Source organism: Calonectris borealis, chromosome 4 (genome assembly GCF_964195595.1).
Source record: "Calonectris borealis chromosome 4, bCalBor7.hap1.2, whole genome shotgun sequence".
NCBI lineage: Eukaryota > Metazoa > Chordata > Aves > Procellariiformes > Procellariidae > Calonectris > Calonectris borealis.
Window position 1 is genome coordinate 30,982,784 of NC_134315.1, and position 24,186 is coordinate 31,006,969.

At 43.5% G+C, this 24,186-nt stretch overlaps 1 protein-coding gene across 2 annotated transcripts in view; it reads right to left on the reverse strand.

The window, feature by feature from the left end:
• The window catches only part of LNX1 (ligand of numb-protein X 1), a 70,204-nt gene that overhangs the window by 12,680 nt on the left and 33,338 nt on the right, over nt 1–24,186 (reverse strand). For both annotated transcript variants that reach the window (XM_075149083.1, XM_075149082.1), the window contains exons 2-6: nt 23,028–23,269; nt 21,294–21,449; nt 12,174–12,376; nt 9,041–9,412; nt 3,825–3,962 (exon numbers count right to left, since the gene is read on the reverse strand). In XM_075149083.1, the coding sequence (XP_075005184.1) occupies nt 3,825–3,962; nt 9,041–9,412; nt 12,174–12,376; nt 21,294–21,449; nt 23,028–23,269 (1,111 nt within the window). The remainder of the gene's footprint in view (nt 1–3,824; nt 3,963–9,040; nt 9,413–12,173; nt 12,377–21,293; nt 21,450–23,027; nt 23,270–24,186) is intronic.

Sequence of the window (24,186 nt, forward strand, 5' to 3'; positions counted from 1 at the left end):
CCATCAGGAAAAGACCATTTCCTGAAGCATGTGGGATAGAGGCACTATTAATTTTCACAAAAATGCAGTCTGAAATTTTGTAGCAAAACATGAAATTGGAATTAGACTTGCAGCTCCGAGTGTTCAGAGCAAACCTGTTACTTATGCAGTGCCCATCACGTCTCAGACACCAAAAACATTAGCTGATAAATTGGCTAATGCTCTGTTTTTGAGGAATCAGTGCAGAGAGGAGCAGATTTCAGAGCAGTGCTTGGTAACAAATTGTCATGTTATATTTCAATGAAGAATCATAAAAGTACTGGTACTTGTATGCTCAACCATGTAGGACCAGTTTTCCTTTGAAGCTACTCTTCCACATGTCATTTTTCACATGGTTGCAAATAGAAAGGAATTGGGGCAACTCAGCTGAGACGAAGGCAGTGATGAAAGGAAAGTAAAGCCTTTCTTAGTAAACACACGTAGAGCGTTCTTGGAGGTACAACTGATAATGAGTAAACCAGTTAAAAGGCAGTGTTTATCAGTGACAGTATTTCAATGCATTCTCTTCTAAACAATTGTCTTTCTCTGTCAATTTGAAGTGACCTCGGAGGTCAGGAGAAGAAAAACATAACAGTTCATCTCCTCATCTTTTTAATTTTTTTCTTTTCTGTATATTTACTGAAAAAAAAATATTTACAGCAGACTATCACAATATCAAAGCTATGACACGTGTCTTGCAGGCAAAAGACGTAGCTGTGTCTGTTTGGAAAATGTACTTCACCTGAAGGCTAACATGCTCGTATAGTCAGAAAACATTGCCTGCTCAAGCAACAGGGCAACAGATTTGTTTTAAGTATTAGACAATTTGTTAGAAAGGAGTAAGAAAAGAGTTCCAATTAAAAACAAGTGCTATTTAATTAATGGCAAAGCTCCCACCGACTTCAAAGAAACCAAATCTGGCCCATTTATGCATTACAGCCCGGCTTAACAACATCGGCTGCACAAGAAAGTGTTTCTGACATCTTCTCTTTTCTGAATCCTGGCAGCAGCCAGAACAGTTTGGGCTGTGCCTCCCCTATCTCCGTACACAGGAAAACAGCTCGGTGAGAGCCTGTGCAGGACCAATCTCCCGGCACACCATGCACCCAGCATCACTGTCGCCAGAGAAGGACATGGGCACTACAGACCGTCCTCCTCTTTCTCCAGCGCCTCGTTGGCTGCGTGGCTGATTGCCATTGGCATTGGCTGAAAGAGAGCCGCCTCCTCGCGCTTTCCAGATGGAGGCAGGCTGTTGTGAGGGCAACAGCTTGGCCAAAAGCGGTTCCTGAGCCGTTGTACGAGCAAGACAGCTGCTGGAAGCTAGAGTTTATTCTTGGTGCTGAATACTGCCAAGGCTTGAGAGCAGATTTCAGCCCACGTTTACATACATGCTCTACAGCGAGAGCTGCTTCCCTCAAAGATAGCATTCCTGACATGCTAATATCACCTCCTACAGTAAGCTCAGGGGACAAAAAACACCTTAAAACTAATCAGAATTCAAGTCAGTTAGCAATCTGTCAATCAACCATGCATAATAAAGCAATCCCACTGATGGCAGTAGGTAGCATACTCATCAAACCACATACACATAAGAAACTCCCCTGACAATAAAGTCCGGCCAACAAGCATTGCCTTGGTTTTGAGAAGGAGCGTGCACTGCGTTAGGACACTGTACAGGCCCTAGGCTTGCAAGCATTACTCCTGTACTAATGTCTATTTAAAAACAAATAACATTTTAAGTCTGCCAAAGCCTAGATTTTAAAGATCTTGAATTGCAAATAATGTTCAGTTAAACCTTCAGCAAAAAAGCATGAGAAATTCAAACTGACACATTCATACCCTATAAAAGGGCAAATAACACTCCAGTAATGATTGTACCAGACCAAAAGCCCACAGTGCCTGAAGCTTATTGTGTCCACTGGCTGTACTGATCTCCTGATCTATTGCCAGAGTATTTTCTCTGATATAAGCCCTCCACTGCACACACACAAAGGTAAAGGGAGCTAGGAACAGCTCAGAATTTTCTGTTTTTTGGCTGTGATCCTCCCTGGAAAGTGCCCAAATGGTGGCACTGGACAGAAGCCCACAGCAGCACGCCCACTCATGCGCTTATGTAGCACCCATCTCTTGTGGCAAACTGGAAATCCCCCTAAAAGCTATGACCTATCCAACAAAAGATGATTCATTAGTATTTAAAGGACTGTTGCAAGGTCAACATTGGCCCCTCAATCTCACAGCTACGCAAAATAATGTTTGATTTACCAAGAATTCCTAACACCTCTTGGTACACCTTGGAAGAGAAAATGAGGATCTAGGGCAGTTTATGGAATACAAGTCATGTTCCCAAATAATCCCATGTGGTATCAATTAATCAGATCAACATGGTAGAGCTAGCAGGTGTTCGGAGCTTCACTAGAAATCATACAGTAGCAAGCTAATTGCTGTCCTACACATATCTCCCTAAGGAAATCATTAGGAAGTAATGCCTTGCAGATGCATGATTAGTTGGGCACTATTTGCTACTGGGTAGTAGCTACTGAGCATTGACTCTGCTCAATTTAACTCCTGCTGATCTAGTCTCACCTAACAAGGGCTGTGATTGTGACTTTGTGGAAAAGGAAAACTAAAAATAGATAAATAGAAACTAGTATATTTTTACACATAAAAACACTGAATAATGTAGTTTAAAAAAAAAAGAAAAACTGCAAGAAATGGGTATCTTTAAGCATTTATATAATACAGAGCTAGGCTTGGGTCCTGGTTGACAGCTGTGCACCTGATCTGACAGCTGGTTCAGACCAAAGTCCCTTTAAGGACCAGCTTGCAAAAGTTTGCATAAGTGGTGACAGAGCGATTAATGTAAATTAGCCAGGCACGTGACTTTAAATTTAGTGAAATAAACAAATTCAGCTCCTGCAAGGACATACCTTGTTCTGTCTATAGTGCAAAGGATAATATTAAGTAAACTCAGAAAAGGTATTTTCAAAGCTCTTGATGCATTGGTTTCTGCTTTAAAACCTCATATATTTGACCATGAGAGTCTCTCTGCCTTCTGCAGAGAGCGTATTGCAAGTCTAAATGCACTAAACACACGATGTAACCGGGTGCAGAGGAGTGGCTGGAGGGACAGTTTGGTAACCAGAGCCATATCTGGGTGAGATGGTTGCTCTGTGCCACGTGGCCTTGGGTCGGGTCCGGCTGTGCTGCATGTTGCCAGCCCTCACACCCCCATCCCATGCTGCCAGAGCAGAATCAACACGTTTCAGGTCCAAAGCTCCACAGAAAGACAGCATGCTTGCAGCGGCTGTGGAGACTGCAGCCGCTGTCTGCTGCCGAGCTGCCAGCCGGGTCAGAGCATGAGTATCTTAAGAAATGAGCAACAGACTCATAATTACCATAATTTTCAAGCAGCTTATGGGAATCTCTCAGGCCAGCGTATGAAATCTTTTTGCCTGAAGACTTTGCTCCAGATGGAGAAACTTCACATAAGCCTCTTATTTTCATTGGAGCGCACTGCCCTGTGCTGGCCAGGTCCGTGCCCATGGCCGGGATGCTGTGTGCATGTCAGCCCCCTGCCCCACCACTGCCCTTAGCCTTCTCCTTCCCTCCCCACCCCAGACGGAGTCAGGGCAGAAGCAGTGTATAAATAATGAGGAGCACAGCTTCTACATTTCCATTGCAAAATAAGACATGCTTCTGGTGACAGAAACCAGAGATAACACCCCGAGACACTAAAACGCTAGCTGCCCTCCCAGTCCCCTGTCCCACGGACGGCAGAGGAACCTCGCAAGTGCTCGTGCCCTCACCTTGCCAGGGTTGTTTCTCTCGGTGGGACAGGGCTGGGGGCTGCCGCTGCTGTAACTCCAGCCTGTCTCCTGCAAGATGTCGGGGGTCTGCTGCCTGGTCTGCCGCGACACGATGAAATGAACCTGCTTCTCGCTGGCCTGCAGGAGGAGGTACAGCGTGAATCCCACTGCTCCAGCGCAAAAGACCCCTGCACTTCAGCCCCAGAGGATTCACGAAACACAGGTCCCATTTAAGCATGGTTTGGATTTCCCACTAGTGGTTGTAATGACATAAAGCAGTAGCATCAGTTCACGCCAATAAAGTCCATAAAAATTTACCGCCAGCTACTTAATATGTCTCTTGAAAATTTGGTGTTAATTCTGAAAAACCCTTCCTGTCTGCCCCAAATTTGGCTGGAGGCAGTGATCCACCACAGTGAGTGCTGATCAGCTCTCGCACACACCTGCGTACACCACTGCAGAGCAGCAATGTGCCTGCCATGGGAGAGAGACAGACAACCAGAGCTGCTGCCGGCCGGGAACTCTGAAAAAGGTGCAATTAACCCTGTAACAAGGGATGTGCTCAAACCTTGGCTGCTGAAAGTGGGAATAAATGATATAACTGAGTCCACCTGCATGCAACAAGCATGACAAATGTAAGGCAGCTTAAAGAAAGGGATGTGCAACCATTTTGAGAAGTAAAATCCTACTGCATCAGAACACAGAGAAAGAGGGAGGGCACAAGCAAGCACAGAGAGTAATGGAGTTTAGGGTGGAAACTAGCCCAAACTCTCACTCCAGGAACAGGAATTGCAAAAACAATTCACACAAAATAAGCTCAAAATGCTTCTGGGCCTTTTTGCACAACACAGTCATAATACTTACGTGCCTGAGAGATACTGCAAAGCTTCAACTGAGTTATGTTTGCTCATTATTTTTAAGGTGTTCTGTGTGTGCCTGATATTAGTGTTATTAATTTTGTGTACAGGTGATTTTTTTCTGTCTTATTGGATCAGCACTGTTTCCCTAGAAGCAAACGGCTTCATTCTTCCTTCAGTGAGGCTCATATAAATGTTCAAGACAACAGTGATGCAAAGACAGAGCTGAGAGGGAGTGGGGTTTAGCTGGGTAAATCATAGATGTCTGCTATAAGGGCAAACCAACATACTGAACTGAACTGAAGTGTAGAAATAGTCTCAATGCTGTAGAAGCATACTCAGAAGATAAAAAAATTAATCTTCTAATCTCCTTCTCTCCAGGCTAAAGACCCTGGTGGTGTGGCAGGCAGGAGGAGCTCTTAAGGGCCAGTCTCCAGAGAGACTCCTGCCTGCTTACTCGCAGATTATTACCGAGGAACTGCTCAGTATCTAAGGTGGAGCCCCCTCAAGCACGCCTGGAGGTCTGATCCCCCTGGGGCTGCAGTAGCGATGCTTGTTGGTACTGCAGCCCCAGGGGCATGAGACCTCCAGACTCGCTTGCTGGCACGCTGATGTGCCCTGCTTGCTGGGGAGAAGCCCCAAGGAAAGCTGGCGTTGAACAAGCAGCTGGAAACTAAACCCAGATCCAGTTGCGCTATTGAAATCAAATCTCCCGCAGACAATTAACAGAAGCCAGAGGAGGCCCATGGGATTTTTGTTTTTATAGTTTGGTTTGTCTTTTCTGGAGCTGGATTCAATACTAGTAGCTGAGAGTTAAAAAAGGCTTTTGAAAAATGTCACTATCGTTAAAAAAAAGCGAACTACCTCTCCTAAACCTCCAACTTCAAGCCTGAAATCTGCATGTTCAGGCTGTGCTATTTCCAAGGAAGGTGATATCTCAGTAAAAAACGTGCACTTCTTTGTGCACAAAATGTGCACTTTCTTTCCCACTTTCCCAATATCTTGGGGGATGCTAGTTTTTCCACCAGCAACTCAAATCTCCACAGCTTCATAATATATCATTTGGTCACACATATTTCAAAATAACTTTCTAGGTATTTTTACCAGGTCTCTTTTTATGGAATATTAATTCCCAGACTCTGGACGCAACTGGTACCCAAAAGCAGAATGCCGTATCTCAGGAGAAAGGAAACCACTCTGGTCCCTAGTTTGTAATATGATTGAGATGGAACCGAACAATACAAGACTAAACCTCCTAAGGGCATATGGCCCCATGAAAATCCAGTTTTCTCTAAAACAAACAACTTCAGCTTACGTAACTTCTGTTTTAAACTCATCTGCTGCCACATGGTTGGTCTCAAAGTTGGTTATTTAGGGGAAGGTTGTAAATGTGATTAATTCTCGTAGAACGACTAGCAAAAGTTCAACAAGAGTCTCTATTGCAATGTCATATTTGTCTCCAGGTCAGTCAAGTTGAGTAATTTCTCAGAAGTCCAGAGTGTTTTAAAGAGTTATCCAAACAACAAGACCAGCTTTTGTATTTATGTACTTCCATATAAAAACCCATTAACATTTCTACTGATCAGAATATTAATTACTGCTTCATTCTGATCCCTCCCTCTTACCACTTATTTTTCCCACAATTCCTTCTGTTTTTTATGCTAAAGCAAGAATTAAAGAAGCAAGGTTAGCTTTGAGACTGAATGCAAGTAATAGCTGAAACAATCCACTAGAATTAAAATTTGTGTTACAGCCAAAGCAAATCAAGCAGGGAGGCAGAGGCACGGTGGCAACTTCTGAGCATCTAGGAGGCAACTGCATCTTAAAAAAAGGCAGCAGTGCTGCTCTCGGCAGAAGCTGCCCCATCTCTCGCAGAGATGATGGAGCACGGATGTGCTCCACATCACGACCTGCTTTCTGCCGGCGGCGGTTGTTGTGATGGAGCGGGGGGTCATGCGTCCGTCGTAGCTGCTCAGAACTGTGGCGGGGGAAAGAGGGAGAGAGGAGAGTGAACATCTGGGGGCAGTAAAATCTGTCTCAACCCGTGCAGCTCGGCTTGATGTGCTCACACGGGCGCCCACTGATCTGTTACCTTGTTCCTTTTCTTGTCACTCCCATGGAAAACAGATGTGGAATGTCACGTTATTTAGATTAAAAGTGCCACATCTGACACAAGGTCATGACTAAAGATGACGCGACAAATGGGAAGCAGCAAACTCCCAAGTGTTACGATGTGTGCACGTTCCTAATTAGCACTTACGCGTTTTCTTCATTTCGGTTCTTGTGACTGAGCTTATAAACAGCCAGACACCCAATCTACTGATTAACAACTGCTTCACATATGCTAATGTATAATTGCTAAATGCTTGAAGAATCAGATACATCTCAATTATTCATTATTTAGAAGTCAAAACTTAATCAGACTCCACAGAAATCTGATGTTCCCCCAGCTGTGCTTGGCCTAACAAGTCACCACCACCTTTTAGTGAATGTTAGTTCTGTTTTTAAAGAAACCAACGGCATATTTGAAGCTTCCACCACCACTAATTTGAAGACCTCAATGTACTGTGAGTGACACACGCTGAGGTCTCAACCGGCAGGATACTGTTGAGAAATCAGAGGACACACTAAAACATCCCTTCGTGTAAGAAGCAAATGCAAAACACTTGTGGCTTCAGTATAATGGTTTTTCTCTGGCATAACATGGAAACAGGAAAGGCAAATGATAATTGATGAAAAAACATGACAAAAAAGACACAGGTTCTGGGAATTTTGCATTAGACAAATATGATTCATAGAGCTCACATCAATGCAATATAATCCTGGCTGTTTGGAAACCTGAGTCTCCCCTTTGATGGGCATGTTGTTTAAATTCCCAGGGACTGGTGTGCATTTCAAGCATTATTATAAATAACATCCACTCTTCCAATAAGAGCTTTAGTTGCGTTTTTAAACACTTGTGTGTGAATGGTCTCATTAGTCATTTTTTCCATTTCATCTCTAGGCTGCATGCGTTTTTTGCTTATGAAGCGCTGTTGCCTTGTTTTGTAGCCATAAAGAACTGTTCCAAGAATAGCAATTTTTTAGAAAGGTTTTCATTCCAGACTTGTTCCCCCTGGAGAATTTAAACCGCCCCCCCACCGCCTTCTGCTGCCAGTTAGTGAGCTACGTAAAGTAATCCAGAAAGATGCTGGAACAGAATTTCAACAACTGGCATTATGCAAGGGGACGCCGTTTTCTTTACCTATTCTATATACTTCTCAATAAAAGTCGGCTACAGCCAACTGTGAACCTACACTAAAGGAGGGATCCTTTCCACAAAATGCATGGATTTGAATGCTCCTTTCAGTCCGACTCATGTTACCCTGATTATACCTGTCAGAAAGGGGAAGCATCCAGCCTGATTTGACATCTTGTTATTGAGGCACATGAAATTCTTCAATATGTGAACATTCTGCATCCCTCCAAAGGAAATGTAAAATTGCACAAGTATAAGGACTGCTATAAATATGAGATAAAAGCAACAAAATATTCGTGGATTTGCTTTTTATGTTGAAGTTTTCTAAAAGGGTAGGCTGTAAAGAAAGAAAACAAATGAAAACCGTTCTGGAGGGCAAATTAGGCAGAAGATGACTGATTTTGTAGCTGAGAAAGGCACAGGGTTTTTTTTCTGATAGTTTTGTGGTAAGACTGTTTAGTGCATTGCAGAGGCACTCCTTTAGTTCTCCATGGAAGTATAAATACAGATTTATAAAAACTACAGCTACAGATCCAGTTTTTCCAAAACATATGGATTTCCATATGCTGGATTTAGGTAAGAAATATCTACGAGGTATGGAGTACCTTCAGTTGTAAAACACATCCATGGGAAATCATCGAGTCTGGGAGGATGATGATCATCCTGAAACATGCCGTCCATTGCCTTAGGCTGCTCTGGTTTGCTCCAGGGCTGCACCAGGGAGCACTGTGGCTGCTGGCTGAGCTGGAGGAGTCAGGACCCAGCTGGACCCAGTGCTCCCGGGGCACAGGCTGGCCTGCCTTTTGGCAGATGGCACCACTCTTTGCTGATGCACAGAGTATGTGGAGGTTTGCATTGACCTGTACATTACAATGCCCCCTGAGTGAGCTGATTGCAGCAGGCATCACTGGGAGATGGTCCATGCCCATATTCACCCTTGTACCCACAGTGAAACCAGGTTGCTTTTAGAGGTGTAAATTCCCATCCAAGCTTGACACGTCTCCTTCCCTCCCCAAATACACACCCATTAAGTTTGGCCCCTGCTTTGCAATGGACAGTGAAAATACACTGCTTGGTTTTTGCACAGTTCAGAAACTGGGGTCAAAGTAGTGGTGACAAACCTGTATCAGCTGGGCTGCACTCTCTGGACTGCCGTACCGATGGTCGTGCCCGTTGATAGCCAACACCCGGTCATTCTCCTGAAGCTGTCCATCACGGGCAGCCACGCCACCTTCCAGCATGTTGAAAATAAATACCCCCGGTTCATCAGCCTTGCGGACCAGCTTTATTCCCAGCTGCTCATCCGGACTGCTTTTGTTTAGCACAATGTGGAAACTGTCGTCCCTGTTGCAGCGAGCATCAAGGGAAAGTCCGCTGTTTCGGCATCGGTACCTCTGCTCTCGGAGCACCGTCAGTCGGAGCACGTGGCAGGGTTGCTTCAGGATTGACAGAGCATAGTTGTGAGGCACATTTTTGATGTCCATGCCATTTACCTGGAAAACAGCAGAAAGACTGTCTAATCTGAATTGGCACTGGAGAGGGCAGATCTGTTTACACAGATGTGTTCATACAAAGTGACACGTGCTATTTCAAACTGTGTCATGCAGGAGGCCAAGTTTGTGGTGCAGAACAGTCTTCCCCCCAAGGGAAGGACATGCTGTACAGACACTTTCTGCCTCTTTTTTTTCCCCTTTCTTCCTGATCGTCTCCAGACATACATGTTATTTTTCAGCTTTATTATAGCTCTTCCCCAAGCCCCAATATCCTTTCATATATCTTAGTTTTATTCCACTAGCTTCTGATTTCAAATCACCTTGCCAGCCTTTCCTTTCACTCCCACCACTTTCCTGCTGTTTCTCTTCTTCATTATCTCCCAGCTGTTTTAGGTACAGTAAAAATAAATGTTTCCCATCAATGAATCTCTAATTAAAATGAAGAAAAGATCCTCAAGTAGAAGTTCAAGTGTCCTGGATATTTACTAGCAATTATGCTGATATACCGCACCAGAGAATCAGGCTTTTTATGTTTCTCAGTGTTTTCCAGGTAAGATTTAGTTCAGATGGCAGTAAAACTGCAGAACTGCCACTTCTTTAGTTTGGCTGGAGAAAAGAAGGAGAAAAAAAAGAGCTTTCAGTCAATTCTGTCATGTCCGCATGTGTAAGAGTGACAGGGCATTGCACTTTATCACTGCTAAATGAAAACCAGTTGCAAGGCTGTAATTCATTGCTGGCTGGAAAACCTGAATAAGACAAGTTATTTCCATGTAGTTTTGCGTTGCACACGTTGAACCATTTAAATATTAAGAAACATCTCCAAACTGCAACAGAAATGTTCCCCAGCATGGACAGAAGTGTTCAATTGGTGTTTAATTTTGCAGAGTGCCGGTGCTGGCATGATGGGGTTGTCCCCACTGCGGTCTGACGGGGGACTGCACCTGTGGAGACACAGCTCACAACTTTAAGTTGCCAGCTTGGGTACCATGAATAGCATGAGCTGCATGGGGCTGAAATCGCTATGAATCCCCAGTAAACCACCGGGCAGTCAGCCATAGCTGGGGAGAGCTGAGCCGGGCCCATCCGTGCTGCAGTCACAGCTTCCCACTGCAGTTTGGCTATGCCCTGCAAGAACAGTTTTAACTCGGTGGTGCCATTAACTCTGCTGCTCTGTGCTGGCACCAGACAAAAAACTCCCTGAAACACACAACTGGGTGACACTCACCCAGCTGCCACCCGGAACAGCGATCCAGAGGCACGTTTAAACAGTGCCAGAGCAAAGTATGCTTGCATTGTGATCCTGCGAAATCCCTTTGACCAGCAGTCCATCAGACATGAAACATGTCACAACTCCAGCCTGCCTCAAGTGCCCTCAGCTACCACTGGAGTCAGCAAAGCTAGGAAAGCATGGTGGCTCACAGGTGGTGCTCTGAACTTCAAAGGACAGTATCCTTTCTAATTATTCACATGGAATATTCAGTAGAAATCAGCAGGGCTGGGAGAACTACTCACTAACCCTACCAGCCAGGCATGCCAGAGCAGGCAGCAAGATGGACATCCAGAGTCCCAACTGGAAGACAACCCTGAGATACGCATGCCCAGACACGTGGGGCATGCCTGCCCTGCAGTCCACCCCACTTCCTGCTCCCGTAGCCTTATACCAGCTAATGCCACACTGGTTAGCCTGGGTACCAGCACCAGTCTATCCATGGCGGCATGGCCCACAGTGAACAAAGCAGTCTGCACAATTGTTTACCTGTAATTTGGAGAACCTGTGCTGAGCTCTTTGCCATCTCTGGCTACACTGTCACCAATATTTGAGCTAGTTGATTTAAGCTTCTTTGGGTATACCTGGGTGAGCTGCAGTTGTACTTTTGGCTTGCAATGCAAATATACCTGTGCACTCCAACTACATAACATCAAAGCATCAAAGCAAGGAAAGAAACTAGTATTTTCTGTTATCGCTCTTTTCTTCTAAGGATTGAAACATTAATATAATTTAACATCCTTGCAGAGCTCCAAGTCACTAAGGCAGCTGAGAGTGCAGTTCCCATTCAAAAGCTATTGCTGAAGCCACTACTCACAAGGTACATGATCTTTAACCATCTGGCCTAATTCTAGTTCATCAGTTATACATTTCTATAGAAACAGGAGCAGAAGTAGCAGCCAACAGCTAGTGCCTGAATGCTGCTCAAGTTTGTTCTTAGAGATTTCACCTGTGGCTGCTGATGGAGCAAGACTCCCAAAACAGAGCAGGCAACGTCTCACGCTCTGCGGTGCTGAACACATCATACAGAGGAGCTAGGTGCTGAAATAACTTAACCATGATCAGGCCCCTATCACCTATCCTGGTGTAAGTGTGACGTAAGGCAATGGAAACCTCACTAACTGATATTTAAGCCCACAGTTCAGTAGAAACAAACAGTGCAAAAAGCCCAGCCGCTGCTTTCAGAAAAAAACTTTTGCACCACTGGGTCAGAAATGCCAACAGTATATTGCACTACATTACATTTTGGATCTACCATTTGGGTAGAAATCAGAGAAGCCTGGTAATGAATGGGAAAAAAAAATAAATCTACGGGCCTCGAAAACAGTTGAAATGAATGAAATTATCATAGCATGCAGAGGAACTGAACGTCTTCCTGCATGCATTATTCTACCCACACAAACAAGCAGCATTGCAAATCTCATTTCATGGTGGACTTACATCGCCTTATTCTTTGTTAGGATACTTTTATCTTGTACCTCCAGAGTACTGTACCTTTAGTATCATGTCTCCAGGCAGCAATCTTCCATCTCTGGCAATTACCCCATCTCGATAAATATGCTGTATAATAATGTGAATCAAAGGAGTCTCACTGCCTCCCACAATCCTAATGGCCAGGTTTTCCTGGGGATCGGTACGGTTGATCTTAATGCAGGTAATTTCCCCATCTGGAATCAGATGATACAGTCTGGGAAAACCTGGAAATGCACATTGTAAGATATTTATTTGACATCACAGCTTTGCTTTGTTAAAACATGCACCGCACAACTTCAAGTACCTGCCAGTTATCCAAATTAGGTTTAATGCGTGGGTGTGATTTATACTAAGTGGGAAGGAAAGAATACGTATGTTTGGTGAGTGGACTTGAAGGGATCTTTTTTTAATTAATACATTCAAGCTTCCTTTTTTTTTCACAAAACACAGCCCCAAACCTTTGATGTAATCCAGACAGATGAAATGTACATAAGAAAAAGAAACCCAGTTACATGTGTTAATATTTTAAGAGAACAAGATACATTTTTAGTCACCAGAGACCCCTCTGAACGAGGCCATGGTTCCTTGCTGGTCCTAGACCAGATGGGCATAGACACCTCGACAAACGTCCATCCCCGCTGTGGTGGGCTGCACACCCTGTCTCACTGGTAGCTTCCTAGGCTGGCCTGAGCTGTGACTGTCCTGTTTTCCTCCATTTTTTGTGCCATAGCTGAGGACTGGGTGCTTGGCTTGTGACATCCAAGGAAGCACTCTTTTATCTTCAGCTAACAGAAAAGCAAGATTTCTCGGGCAACCCAAAACAAACAGTAGTTTCCCTACCCGACTCCTCTCTTTTCATCACTGCTTGAGCGCTAGGAAGTAGGGATGACTGGCTCTTACTGCGCCGTGTCTGTATGAAAACCACAGTATGCTCAAGGTGCCTGGAAGGAAAGATCTCTGCTGGTCCTGGCCATCTGGGTATGGGGGAGAGGAACTAATGTGGGCAGGGGTCCTTTTTGCATTTATAATACACTGGATAAGAATATCCTCTTCCAAACCCTACTTTTCAATTGGCATGTTTGCTTTCACAACGTGTCACTAATACTTTCTTTCCTTCTAAGTCAATTCAAAATTTTAATCTGCATTCAACAGTGAGAAAAGTTGAAGTAAAAACACCAGTGAGTTTTTTAGCACAGGTGTACCAGCCTTCAGTTATTTTGAATCCCCCATAGATGAAAGAAAGCTTTTTAATTTTTTGTGTGTGGGTCCAATCCAGCGCTTATATGAAAAACCTGTAAGTCGAAAAATTAAGTGCTAATATTTTTTCAATAACCTATTTTAGAAATGAAAGTACAGCGACTGTTACTGAATAGCGGTAAAGTGTTAAATGAAAATTAACAGAGCAGTATCTGAGATAGAATAAATATTTTCTGCTACAGAATTAGCAGGCAACAAACCAGCAAGGCACCAAAACCTTTTGGGAGAGAGCAAGGGGAAAGAAAGAAGAGGAAAAAAATATTAAGAAACACCATGTTGCATCCCTTACCACTTCTTTGATCATATGCTCTTCGGGGCGGGAAGCTGTCTTCCTCCACGTCTGTAAAAAGCACCTACCGGTAGCACAGACTTCGACTTTGTTGTTTTACACAGAGTTGACAGGCAATAGAAGTCTATCTAGATAACTATACAGCCTTCATCAACCTAATATCCAAGTATTCATTTAGTTTATACTGTCATTGTGGCAGTTTCTGTGCTAATACGGGTTTACTTCAGTTTTGCACACAACTTTAATATCTCAGGAATGGAAGGTGCTTTATTTTCCCCATAGTCCTCTATTTTCTGAACATTATTTGCCCAGCTTGTAACTTGTTTGCTTCTCTCTAGCCTGAAGGGTGGATTCACTCCCTCTAAATCCAGGCCTCTAAGTCAAATGCATAATTTGGTGATATACTTGCTCTGGCTTTCTTCATAGTGCATGGGCACCCAAAGGAAACGATACCCGTTTCACAGCTAAATCACCCTGGAGGTGTTAAACTCTCTCCACTGCTATGTAAGAAGAAAGAGGCAATTAACTCTGGCATCTCAGTGGGATGCTTAAAGTCAGATGATACACATACTCCTCAAAAAACACCAAAGGCCTCATCCCTGCATTAGAATAAGCATGCACACTTTACACTCTCATTGTGGCTATAAGGGTATTTATATGTAAAAATGCAAATGATAATTTGGATCCCCAGATCATCTCTGCATGGAAATAGCATAAATAAATATCTCTGTATATTTTGCAGACTACCAAAGCAGTTCTATAGCAGAACTACTTCCATTTCCCATTGCATGATGATTCACCTCATGTCCTAACAAACTGTGCTTTTTGACTCAAACACTCACTCTCCCATACCTCATTCCGAAACCTTATCTAAAGGAATTACCCAGTTGCATTTCTTGACCATGGAGAATTGTGGACTGAACAAGCTATTGACACTCACATTATTTCAGTCTGTAATTATCCCAGAGCAAAATCAGAGCAATGTGGCAGTGAACAAGTCTCTACACTTATATAAGACTTACATATATCTTTATATAAGATATAAACTTACGTAAGTTTCTTTGCATCTTGAACAATGCCTTAACTGGTTTATTAAGTCTTGCAGGGGCACTTAGCTGACTTTCAATATGACTTTATGCAGATTCTTTTAGAGGAATTTTTAATACCTAATTTCCTTCTGAAGTGTGCAGTCTACAACAAAACAAATCTTCCCAAGATATTTTTGTTGCTAGTCTGCAAGTCACTAAGGTTTCTCTTTTCATAGTTAGCAGGACGTACTGCCTCACTTCCTGTCTTCACTTGATTTGTGTTCTTTACCAAATATAATTAATAAATGGCACCATTTTCTCCTCAGATGGGCCAAGCAACCAAAATAACTCCATGATCCCTTAATTTCTGCTCTCTTCGTTGGAGGTTTGCCTCTTGTTTTCATCCCAGACATATACAGGGACGTTTGTATTACCAACAACCTAGGCTGTTATAAGTGAAATGCCTATTTTGATAAACTAACAGTAAGTTTGACAAACTAAATGTATAAAATACACAAATACATATTTTTTTTTGAATAAGAAATTCATGATCATTTTTTCACCAAACAGTCTGCATACATTGTGTGCAGTTTGATCAAAACCTACTATGCCTATTTCAAGATGATGTCGTGCCTGGAAAGCAATATCTTCAACTTGAATTTTTCTAATGTATATACCATACCCTGAAGAGGTGGACGCTGCTCCAGCACCTGGTTGCGTACAGTGAATGGGGCCTCAGCAGCCCAGCTTAAGGGATTCCAACTGGTTGAGGGCTTGTACCATTCACATATACACAGCCTGTTGTGAGGCTGGAGCATCAGTTTGCACAGACCCCATTTTCCAGCCCTTACACTCTTAATTAGAATTCTCCATTCTCTTTAACCAGGTTTTCCAGAGCAGGAAAACCCAGGAATATTGCATACCTTTCTTTACCATTTTATATTTCCAGTCCTTAAATATCGAAGAGCTGCTGAATCTAGAAAGAAGTAAACTTTCTGTCTTGTTTTTGGTGATTCTTGCAGGTTTTCCCACAGAGGGTTGTGTTTTTGTCACCGGGGGTTGTATGGAGCATTCTGAATCTGTCAATATAATAAAATGTCATCTGCATTCAGAAAGACTGTGTGTGCTTTTTCCTCAAGCAACATTTTCCTTACATTAGTGTGCAATGTTATTGATATTTTCACACATCCCATTACAGTAACAAATAACATAGGAGACACCAGCTTTACACAGTAAACTCCGTTTGTCTGGTATGATGTAGGACACTGAGCGCTTGTTAGTATAGTGGCCATGAGAGTGTAATACAAAATTTTAAGTATGCTTAATATTTTATCCCCACAGTTTATAATACTTAATGGTAGCATTCCTTCAGTGCTCAGGTTTCGGCTGACTTCTGCGTGCACTGTGCTCCTTCTGACAGTGCTGCCATCAGGATAACTTCTGCCTTCATTCCCGGTATCCAGTGCGACAAAGTAATGTTTGCTATGATTCTTGAGTCCAGATTAATCAAAGGCCACAGTAAACAAAACTTGTGTCTCAGGTTGCAAGTCCTTATTTAGATCAGAAGGTCTGACTGATGTGAGGTGCCAGCCCACCCCCACGAATAAGGCTTTCTGCAGGGACACACGCTCATGCTTCCCGGCATCTGGTCACTAGAATTTAAACGAAGCTTGTGTAACTTATTCTTGGAAAATTCTTGTGTTTGTGAATGTCACGTGCACTTGCGCTAGTGTGGAACTTTGTTCTGCAACTCTTCCTTCCCGATTGATTTTCCTTTAACATTTCATTCTGCAAGTGTTTGCCATCATTTTGATTTAATGCCTTCCATTAATTTTCCACGGATGCTGGTCTGATGCAGGGGGCAGGTAGAAGGCAATGCCAGCTCTAATGTCTCTTCTTGCTTCTGGAGATTCTTCTCACCAAAGGAGCCCCAAAAGAACTAAAATGAAGCTGTAACAGAGTTGAATGTGTCTCAAAAAAGTTGTGGCTATCTCATCTACAGCAGGCAAAGTTTATCAGTCTGCAGTGGAGGAAATGCTACAGAGCCAATCTTTCTTCTGGAAGTTGCCTGCCTCATCATCCTAAAGCAGAGTGTTTTGAACCAGTTCTGTAAGATTTCCAACAGCTCTTCTGGGAAATCAGAACTGCAACTGAATCAAATCTGGGGAAAACAGGAACAGTGTAGGATTCCTGCGGTGTGCAGCCTTCCTGAGACAGAAGTTGGGCTGCGCTGTCTTGTCCTGAGGCTGGTTAAGCCACTTTCTTTTCTGCACACAGAGAGCCTTAATGCCATGAAATGGTTGATACCTAGAGCCATCTGTGTTTCACTTACCTTCTTTTTCTTCATGTACCTTTCCCAAACATTGAAGTATTTATAATATCTATCTATTTTATATATATGTATATGTAAAGTACAACAGGGCTCAGACTGAACAGTAGGAGTGAGATACACCCATACAACAGGAGAGTCTGTTCTGTGGTCCTGACAGAGCCTGCCAGGGCTGCCTTGGTCCTGACTGCTGCAAAGCAATAGCAGATGGTAGAACTGCACTCACCATGAGACTAAGAAGAATGAGTTTGACTTTGAACAACATTTGACATCCTCAAGCAATCATAAATTCAATTTATTTTACAATGGCTTGACTGCAAAATGGAACTAATGAATATTTTTAAAAACCAGCAGCACGGCTCCCTTTTACTGTAAAACTGTATAGAGGTTTTCACAATTGCATTCCCAAATTCTTTCCGCCTAAAGCGTTAGCTGGTTTGCGACTTGTATTTGTAGATCAGTTTGAGTAAAGTATATATATACATATACTTGGAAGTATATATATTTCTTGGAAGTGGATTTAGAGAGTGTGATGCCAAACTAAGAGCACAGTGATACAAATAAGCATAGCAAAGCAGGAGCAGTCTTTGCTCGGAGATATTTTATCATGTAAGTAGATTGTCAAAGTAATTTACACTAGTAGATCCAGTCAGAAGATATTACACCTTACATGCATCCGTGCCAGAAGGATGTTCCTGTCACCTTTCCTCACGTCTCAGAATGAAACCATCTCTTTTAAATTTTCCTAATTTCTACTTCAAACCTGGAAAGCTATTTGTAGCTGTAAGTGCTATTAATGAGATTACTCTCAGGTAGATATCACAAGCTTGGGTGCTGCACTACAGAAAAATACTTCTTTGCGTGGGTTATTTACAAATGACCAAATTATTAAAAATGAGAAAATCTTAATGCCTCCTTCCCCCAAACATTTTCTCATCAGTGTTTGCACTTTTTGTTCACTTCTAACATTTTCTTCCGTTTGGACAATGAACAGTTCTCTGCTGAAAATGCCATTAAAAGGTTTAAACAGAGGAACAAAGAAAGCCTGAATCATTTAAATCCAAAATGGGTGCATATGATGTTGTTTAAACAAATCAAACCACAGGCTGCAAATGGAAAACATGAAGTAATCTTCAGAGTGCAGGACTGCTACCAGCTCCAGGTATAAGCATCAGACTGTAACTATTTCTCTGCTGTAATTATAACAGAAACACATTTGCTGTTACACATCATATTTTTCATTGTCCCTGGGTAGCAAAGGAGTTTTCCAAAACCAGTACTGCATTCAGCTTCAAGTTAAGCAGAATCATGGTTGTTTGAATATTTTTTCTCCCACATCAGGAATGATTATTTTGTCTGGCACCCTCACAGTCATATTGCAACTGAGCATTGGCCCAACAGACAATATCAGCTTCAGATTAAAGGCACCTACACACTCTGCAGTGGGCAAATCGTTAATCTGACATCAGTGCTGCTGATGCTGAGGGCCAATACATAGGTACGCACTACGGTTTTCACTCTCAGAGCTCCTTTGACCAAAATACAGGCAAAACACAGATTAAACAGAGACATCTGAACTAAGGTGAGGGAATTCTGAAAACTGGGGACAGATGGACTGTAATAAGTTGAACTTTGCCAGATGATCTGACAGCTCCTTTATCAATAAGAGGTTATCAGCAAGAAGGGATTATTTCACTCTGTGCCCACCATGAGGCAGCTTTATTCCGCTCACACGCTGACTAAGCGTGGTGTGGAAAGGAGCCACCAGAGAGCCGTCCGATCTTCTGGAGCAATGAGGCATGGCTGAGGTGTGCTCTCAGGTGGTCCCAGGCATGAACCTGTGAAACTTGGGGCAAGGCAGCAGCAGGAATCGGTGGTCTCACACTGGGTGTGGGGACTTCTGAGGCCAGGAACGACCACCCACAGGAGCACCTCTGTTCCCAGGAGAGCAGGGTGGCAATGGGGAGACAGACATGTGGGGATGCTTTTTTCCAACAGGTTTGGGCTGGAACTTTAGTGAGCACAGGGCAGAGCATACTGCAGCTGTCCCTAAAGATTGACCAGCAACTCTAAACAGGAGTCCAACTGCAGACTGTTCAGAACAGCTGAAGATTTTTAAAAATAAATAAAATAAGAAAACATAAAGAACTGGAGAAGAAAACAAGCCTCCAGCTGGCAGGATGATGATGACTGCTACAGAAAGAAGTTTATTCATTTGCTAGAAGAAACAGGGAAAGCCTCTGAGATGCCATTACACAAAGCACCTGTTGCAAAGGACTGAGTAGAGATCCTTGTTAATGTTGTATTTGTATTGCTGCAAGTTACTTGCTTGCATTTTTTTAAAGACCAAATTCCTGAACTGTATAATCAAAATGCATTCTTTGCATATGTAATTAATACAGTAATTCAGGTACCCAGCTTCTGTGATCTCATGCGTAAGAGTAACTGCTCATTAAGTAATTACATGCCTACCTGGTTTTTCCAGTGCAGTAGAATATATTTGGAAGTTTACAGGCAGGCTTGGCGCAGAGGAACGAAACCACAAGCAGAGTCAAAGACAGAATGACAATCTTGGCACTGTGAATGGGACCCTGAAGTGGCAATCACTTCAGGGCCCCATTATATGTCCCTTAAGAAGGAAACAACAGTGCTTTTCATTCTGCTGGAAATGTAAAGGCCAGTGTCATCTTCACACCTCCTTCTGTTACCATCAGGACGGCGCTGGGTTATGGATAGGTACTGTTGGCATCCAGATCATCCTCATACACTCTGGACATGAAACCACGCTTTCAGTGGAACAATTAGCAATGTCAACTACAAGCCTAGGTAGAAAGCAGTCATACAAATGTCTATGACCCATCCTGAAGAGGTGTCCTTTGAAAAGTATGAACTTGAGACACGCAGAATTTCACTCCAGCTGAAGAAGGGCAACCTTTTGCTTACAATGGATTGAGCAGTTGCTAGGGAATGCGAAACATAACCATCTGCTCAAAAAGGGCTGTAGACAAATTATTTGCAAAATTTTACTTGGGGGAAAAAAAATAAAATATTTGGGACACTAAAGTTATTAATGATGTTTCCAAGCCAAGGAGCAGATTCATATTATTTTTATGGAAAATGTTCACAGTTTTGAATTATCAGGTTTTATTTTGGCTACATCAGCAAGTATGTGGACTAGGAGAGTCAGTACACAGTAACATAGTGAAACTTTCCTGAAGGAATAAGCAAATAAAGCAGAAGAAAAATTGAGCGCTGTTCTCCGATTCACCACTTCAAGAATAATGATGCCTAAACACAGCATTTGGCAGTCTTTTGTCCTTATTTTGTGTGGGTTTCAATGATAGCTTGAAATACAGAGAAAAAGGAAGTTGGGTATTTTTTCTTCTTAAAGCCCTTACCCAGGATGTTAATCTGGGAAGAGAAGTGAGGTGCTGAGGCATCAAGCAAAGGAATAATAAGCTCAGTGAAGACCTTGATTAAGATGATGATTCCTACTCTATCATCCCTTCCTTTTGATGCATGAACGCTAATGCTGGCTTTGTAATTACAGTCCAAAGCAATTAGTAACATTTGCTTATGGCTTTGAGAATGCCAAATGTTAAGTGTTACTGCCTGCCAGACCCCTCATCCTTGACATACGTCAGACAAACTTGCCTCTCCCTGCTGTTTAAGAGCACAGCATTCTTACTTCATCACCTGCCTGGCTGAGATAATACAAGTCTGTCACCAAGGATCCCACAGAAGTGCTGGAATAATTACAGTGCTTTGCACTTTCATACCATCCTCCCACTGGGAATTTCCAGTGTTTCATAAACATTAGCCAAAACCGATGAATTTCCTATAACGTATGATCACTGTGATCCGTTTGCTTTAGGGGGACAGACACATGCTGGTGAAGCCTCTTCAACAAAATGATAGAGCAAATCAGTGACAGCTCCAGTAATAGATCCCAGACGCCCAGATCCCACATCCCGCGTGCTAGATACTGGGCTGGCTGTAGCACACAGGCAGTTACCAGAACAGCCTTACATGAGGTCCCACACACCCCAGCAATATTCTTGCCTGCCAGTCACTAACAACTTTTTAAAGAAAATAAGGAAAGATTGGTTTTTCTGTTTTTTTTTAATCACGCACAGCCCACCACATGAAAGGCATATCAGTCATGGACATCGAGTTCCCACATGGGTAGAGTCCCCTACCCCATTTTAAGTGATAACACAAGGAGAACAAAGCATTACCTTCCTCTCCAGCAGCAGAGTTTCCAACAGTCTCCCTTTCCCGGTCAGCCTGGTTGGAAACCGCGCTTCCACTTTTTGTCCTTCGAAGAACACTGAACGCCTTGTTTATTTTTTTAAAAGATCTGCTTCTTATAGTGGAGCGTTCAAAGTGTCGAGCTGCAACAGCAGGAAAAAACAAATCAATACGGTTCAGCAGTTCTGGGCTAGAACCACATAATTTCTGCAGCCGTCGGCATACAACAGGGCATAACAGCAACGGCAAGGCTGCCTGCATTTCACCTTTGCACGTGACTCCAGCTGATACTCCAAGGCTGCACCCACCTGAATCGGGGTACAATTATCCTACCTCTGTCCCTGCAATTGCCACCTCCCCTGTCTCTTTTGCCAGCCACGCACATAAATCTCCTGCGAGCATGGTAGCCTGAGAGAGAATAATCCTCAGTCAAGGCAGAATCAACAGTAATCCTGCAAAAAATCCATATAAAAGGAAGAAGCACTGCCCTTCCCAAGCTCTATGTTTGACCCAAAAAAAAGCTGGAAGAGTTAAAAACTCTTCTCGGAAAAAAAAATGGCACTACTGCCTCAAAACCCCACAATGCTTCCAAAGCCGCCAACAACAGCCAACAGTTTTATGTCAAAAATTCAAAGATTATCAGGTGGGAGGGACCAACTAAATCACATCTTCTAACTTGGGTAAGGCAATAAAAAGAAAAAAATCGTAGTAGTTTCAAAACATGTTACTCTCTTTTCCACCCTGCTGAAGATATCTTCGTGGCTGCTACTGCTCTGCCTCTTCGAGCTCTGCATGCTAGCCAAACATTGTAATCTAATAATGCAACATTCCCTCAAACCAGACTGTGGCCTCTAAACTCAATAAAACTGGCGGGATTTAATTTCATTCTGGTGTTCTCTTCTTGCCCCCTCCCTTTCCTTGCCTCTCTAGCCCCATGCACCCAAGAGGATAGCGCTGCTCATATTTCAGTCTTTCTTCAGCCCTTCACCCATCCTTCCAACACGCAGCTGGTGCATCATAAGGTGGGATATTCACTTTGGCTTCAAAGTCCTCAAATACAAGCTTTGAACTCACCGTTAACACTTCCAAGTCTGCCTTTGACCAGGCCATGTTTTTCAGATATGGCAGTCATCAGAACTGGGTGCAGTGTCACAGGGTGAAGGATCAAGGCAAGGTTTCCTAGTGCAACGTGTCCCTGACTGTGATTATTTCAGCAGGACCAGCTCCTTCGAGGAAGGCTGGCAAACATCCCCCAAGCTCCCAGGGCACTCATTAAGGTTTGTTTTCCTCCAAATACTTGGCAACTGCCAAAGACAGTTTCCAACAGGCTTTTGGGTAGGTGTCCATAGCATGGTCTGCGGAGGTTACTTGGGCCACCATGTTTTGGGGAAACCATTACACAGCTACACCATCTCTCCGGCACATCACCCATGCCATTTGCTCTTCCAGCTGAGCTGACTTGCCTAAATAATCTTTCTTAAGACTTGCAGTTTTTGTGTGTGCAGCTAGTCTGTCTTCAGCTTGATGCTGCCCTCGCCCAAGCAAATTTATTTTTCACCTCAAGTCTATTGGGTCACTGAGTGTGCAATTTGGCAAGCCATGTAAAATTAAACCTTTTGCTCTCCCTTTTTTTTTTAAAAGCCTCCAACAACATATGTTTCACAGAAAACGAATGCTGAAAGAGGCCAGCAGGCTCTGAAACCATCACTTTTAGCTCTTACTTCTGTTTCGGTTGCTGCGATGCAGGTCTCCGGGGCTGCTGCCTGATTGGCTGTCCTCTGAGGTGGGGCTGAAGGCTGGGTTCACCAGCCCTGGCTCATCTGTCATTAAGGCGATGGCCGCAGCTGCTGAGACCTCGGGGCCCAGGGCGGCTACTGCTAAGCTGGAGCCATGGTCCGGAGAGCAGTCTTGGGAACGCCTCTTCCGTTCCTTAGTAAGGCCATAGTGGGATGCTCCTTTACATCTAAGGAGAAGGGAGGGAAAGGGAGACATCATAACAAGTTCTATTTAAATGTTGTGTACTTATGGAAATCATTTGGTGCCGAGGAATCACTCAGAGTACAAACTGTGACAACCGCGGTGGCCAATAGAATACGGACACTTAACAAGAGGGAAAAATGCCAGTCCTATCACATTACACAGAATCAAAAAGAAGGAAAACTGTTCTCCAAATTAGCTGAATTACCACCTTAGATGGAAAGACTGGTCATGAAAAAATAGAGAGCCACAGCCTTCCTTGTAGTCTCATGTGTATAAATAGTTACTGCGGATGTGGGAGGACAGGAATAGCAGGTGGCTAATTAAACCAGAGGCTACAGTCTATAATTTTCCCCTTGCCTCTGGTTAATGAAAGAGAGAAGGGTGAGGCCTGATAGCTTCTCCAGGTCTGCTGGTGAAATAAAAGGCACCTTACCCAGCCCTGCGCCCTGACAAATCTTCCCGGTCACAAAGGCGGTCACACCGGGAGCTCAGCGCTGTGGTCCTTCATGCAGGAGGCAGGGTCTGCCCTTCAGGTAGAAGCCAATGCAATCAATGAAGGGAGTTGAACACCTGGGGACTGTGGGAATCGAGTGCCCATGCGGTGCCTGTACAGACCATTTACTACTTGAACTGCACCTGATGAACTGTTTTCAAATCCAGCCATGGAGATGAAGTTTCCAGTTCTGCTATTCCAGCTCATTTGAGACACTAAAATAGAGGGGTCATCGCCTTGACGGACGAAGAGGTGCAAGAGGTGATGGGGGGTCCACTGGCCCCCCAGCCCCGCCAGAGACAAGGAGGGAGCACGGGACTCCCACCGAATGACTAAGCGCAGGTCCTCAGACCTCAGACCAAGGTCCTTGGGCCAGCCTGGGACTTCACCAGTTTGGAGAGCTCAAA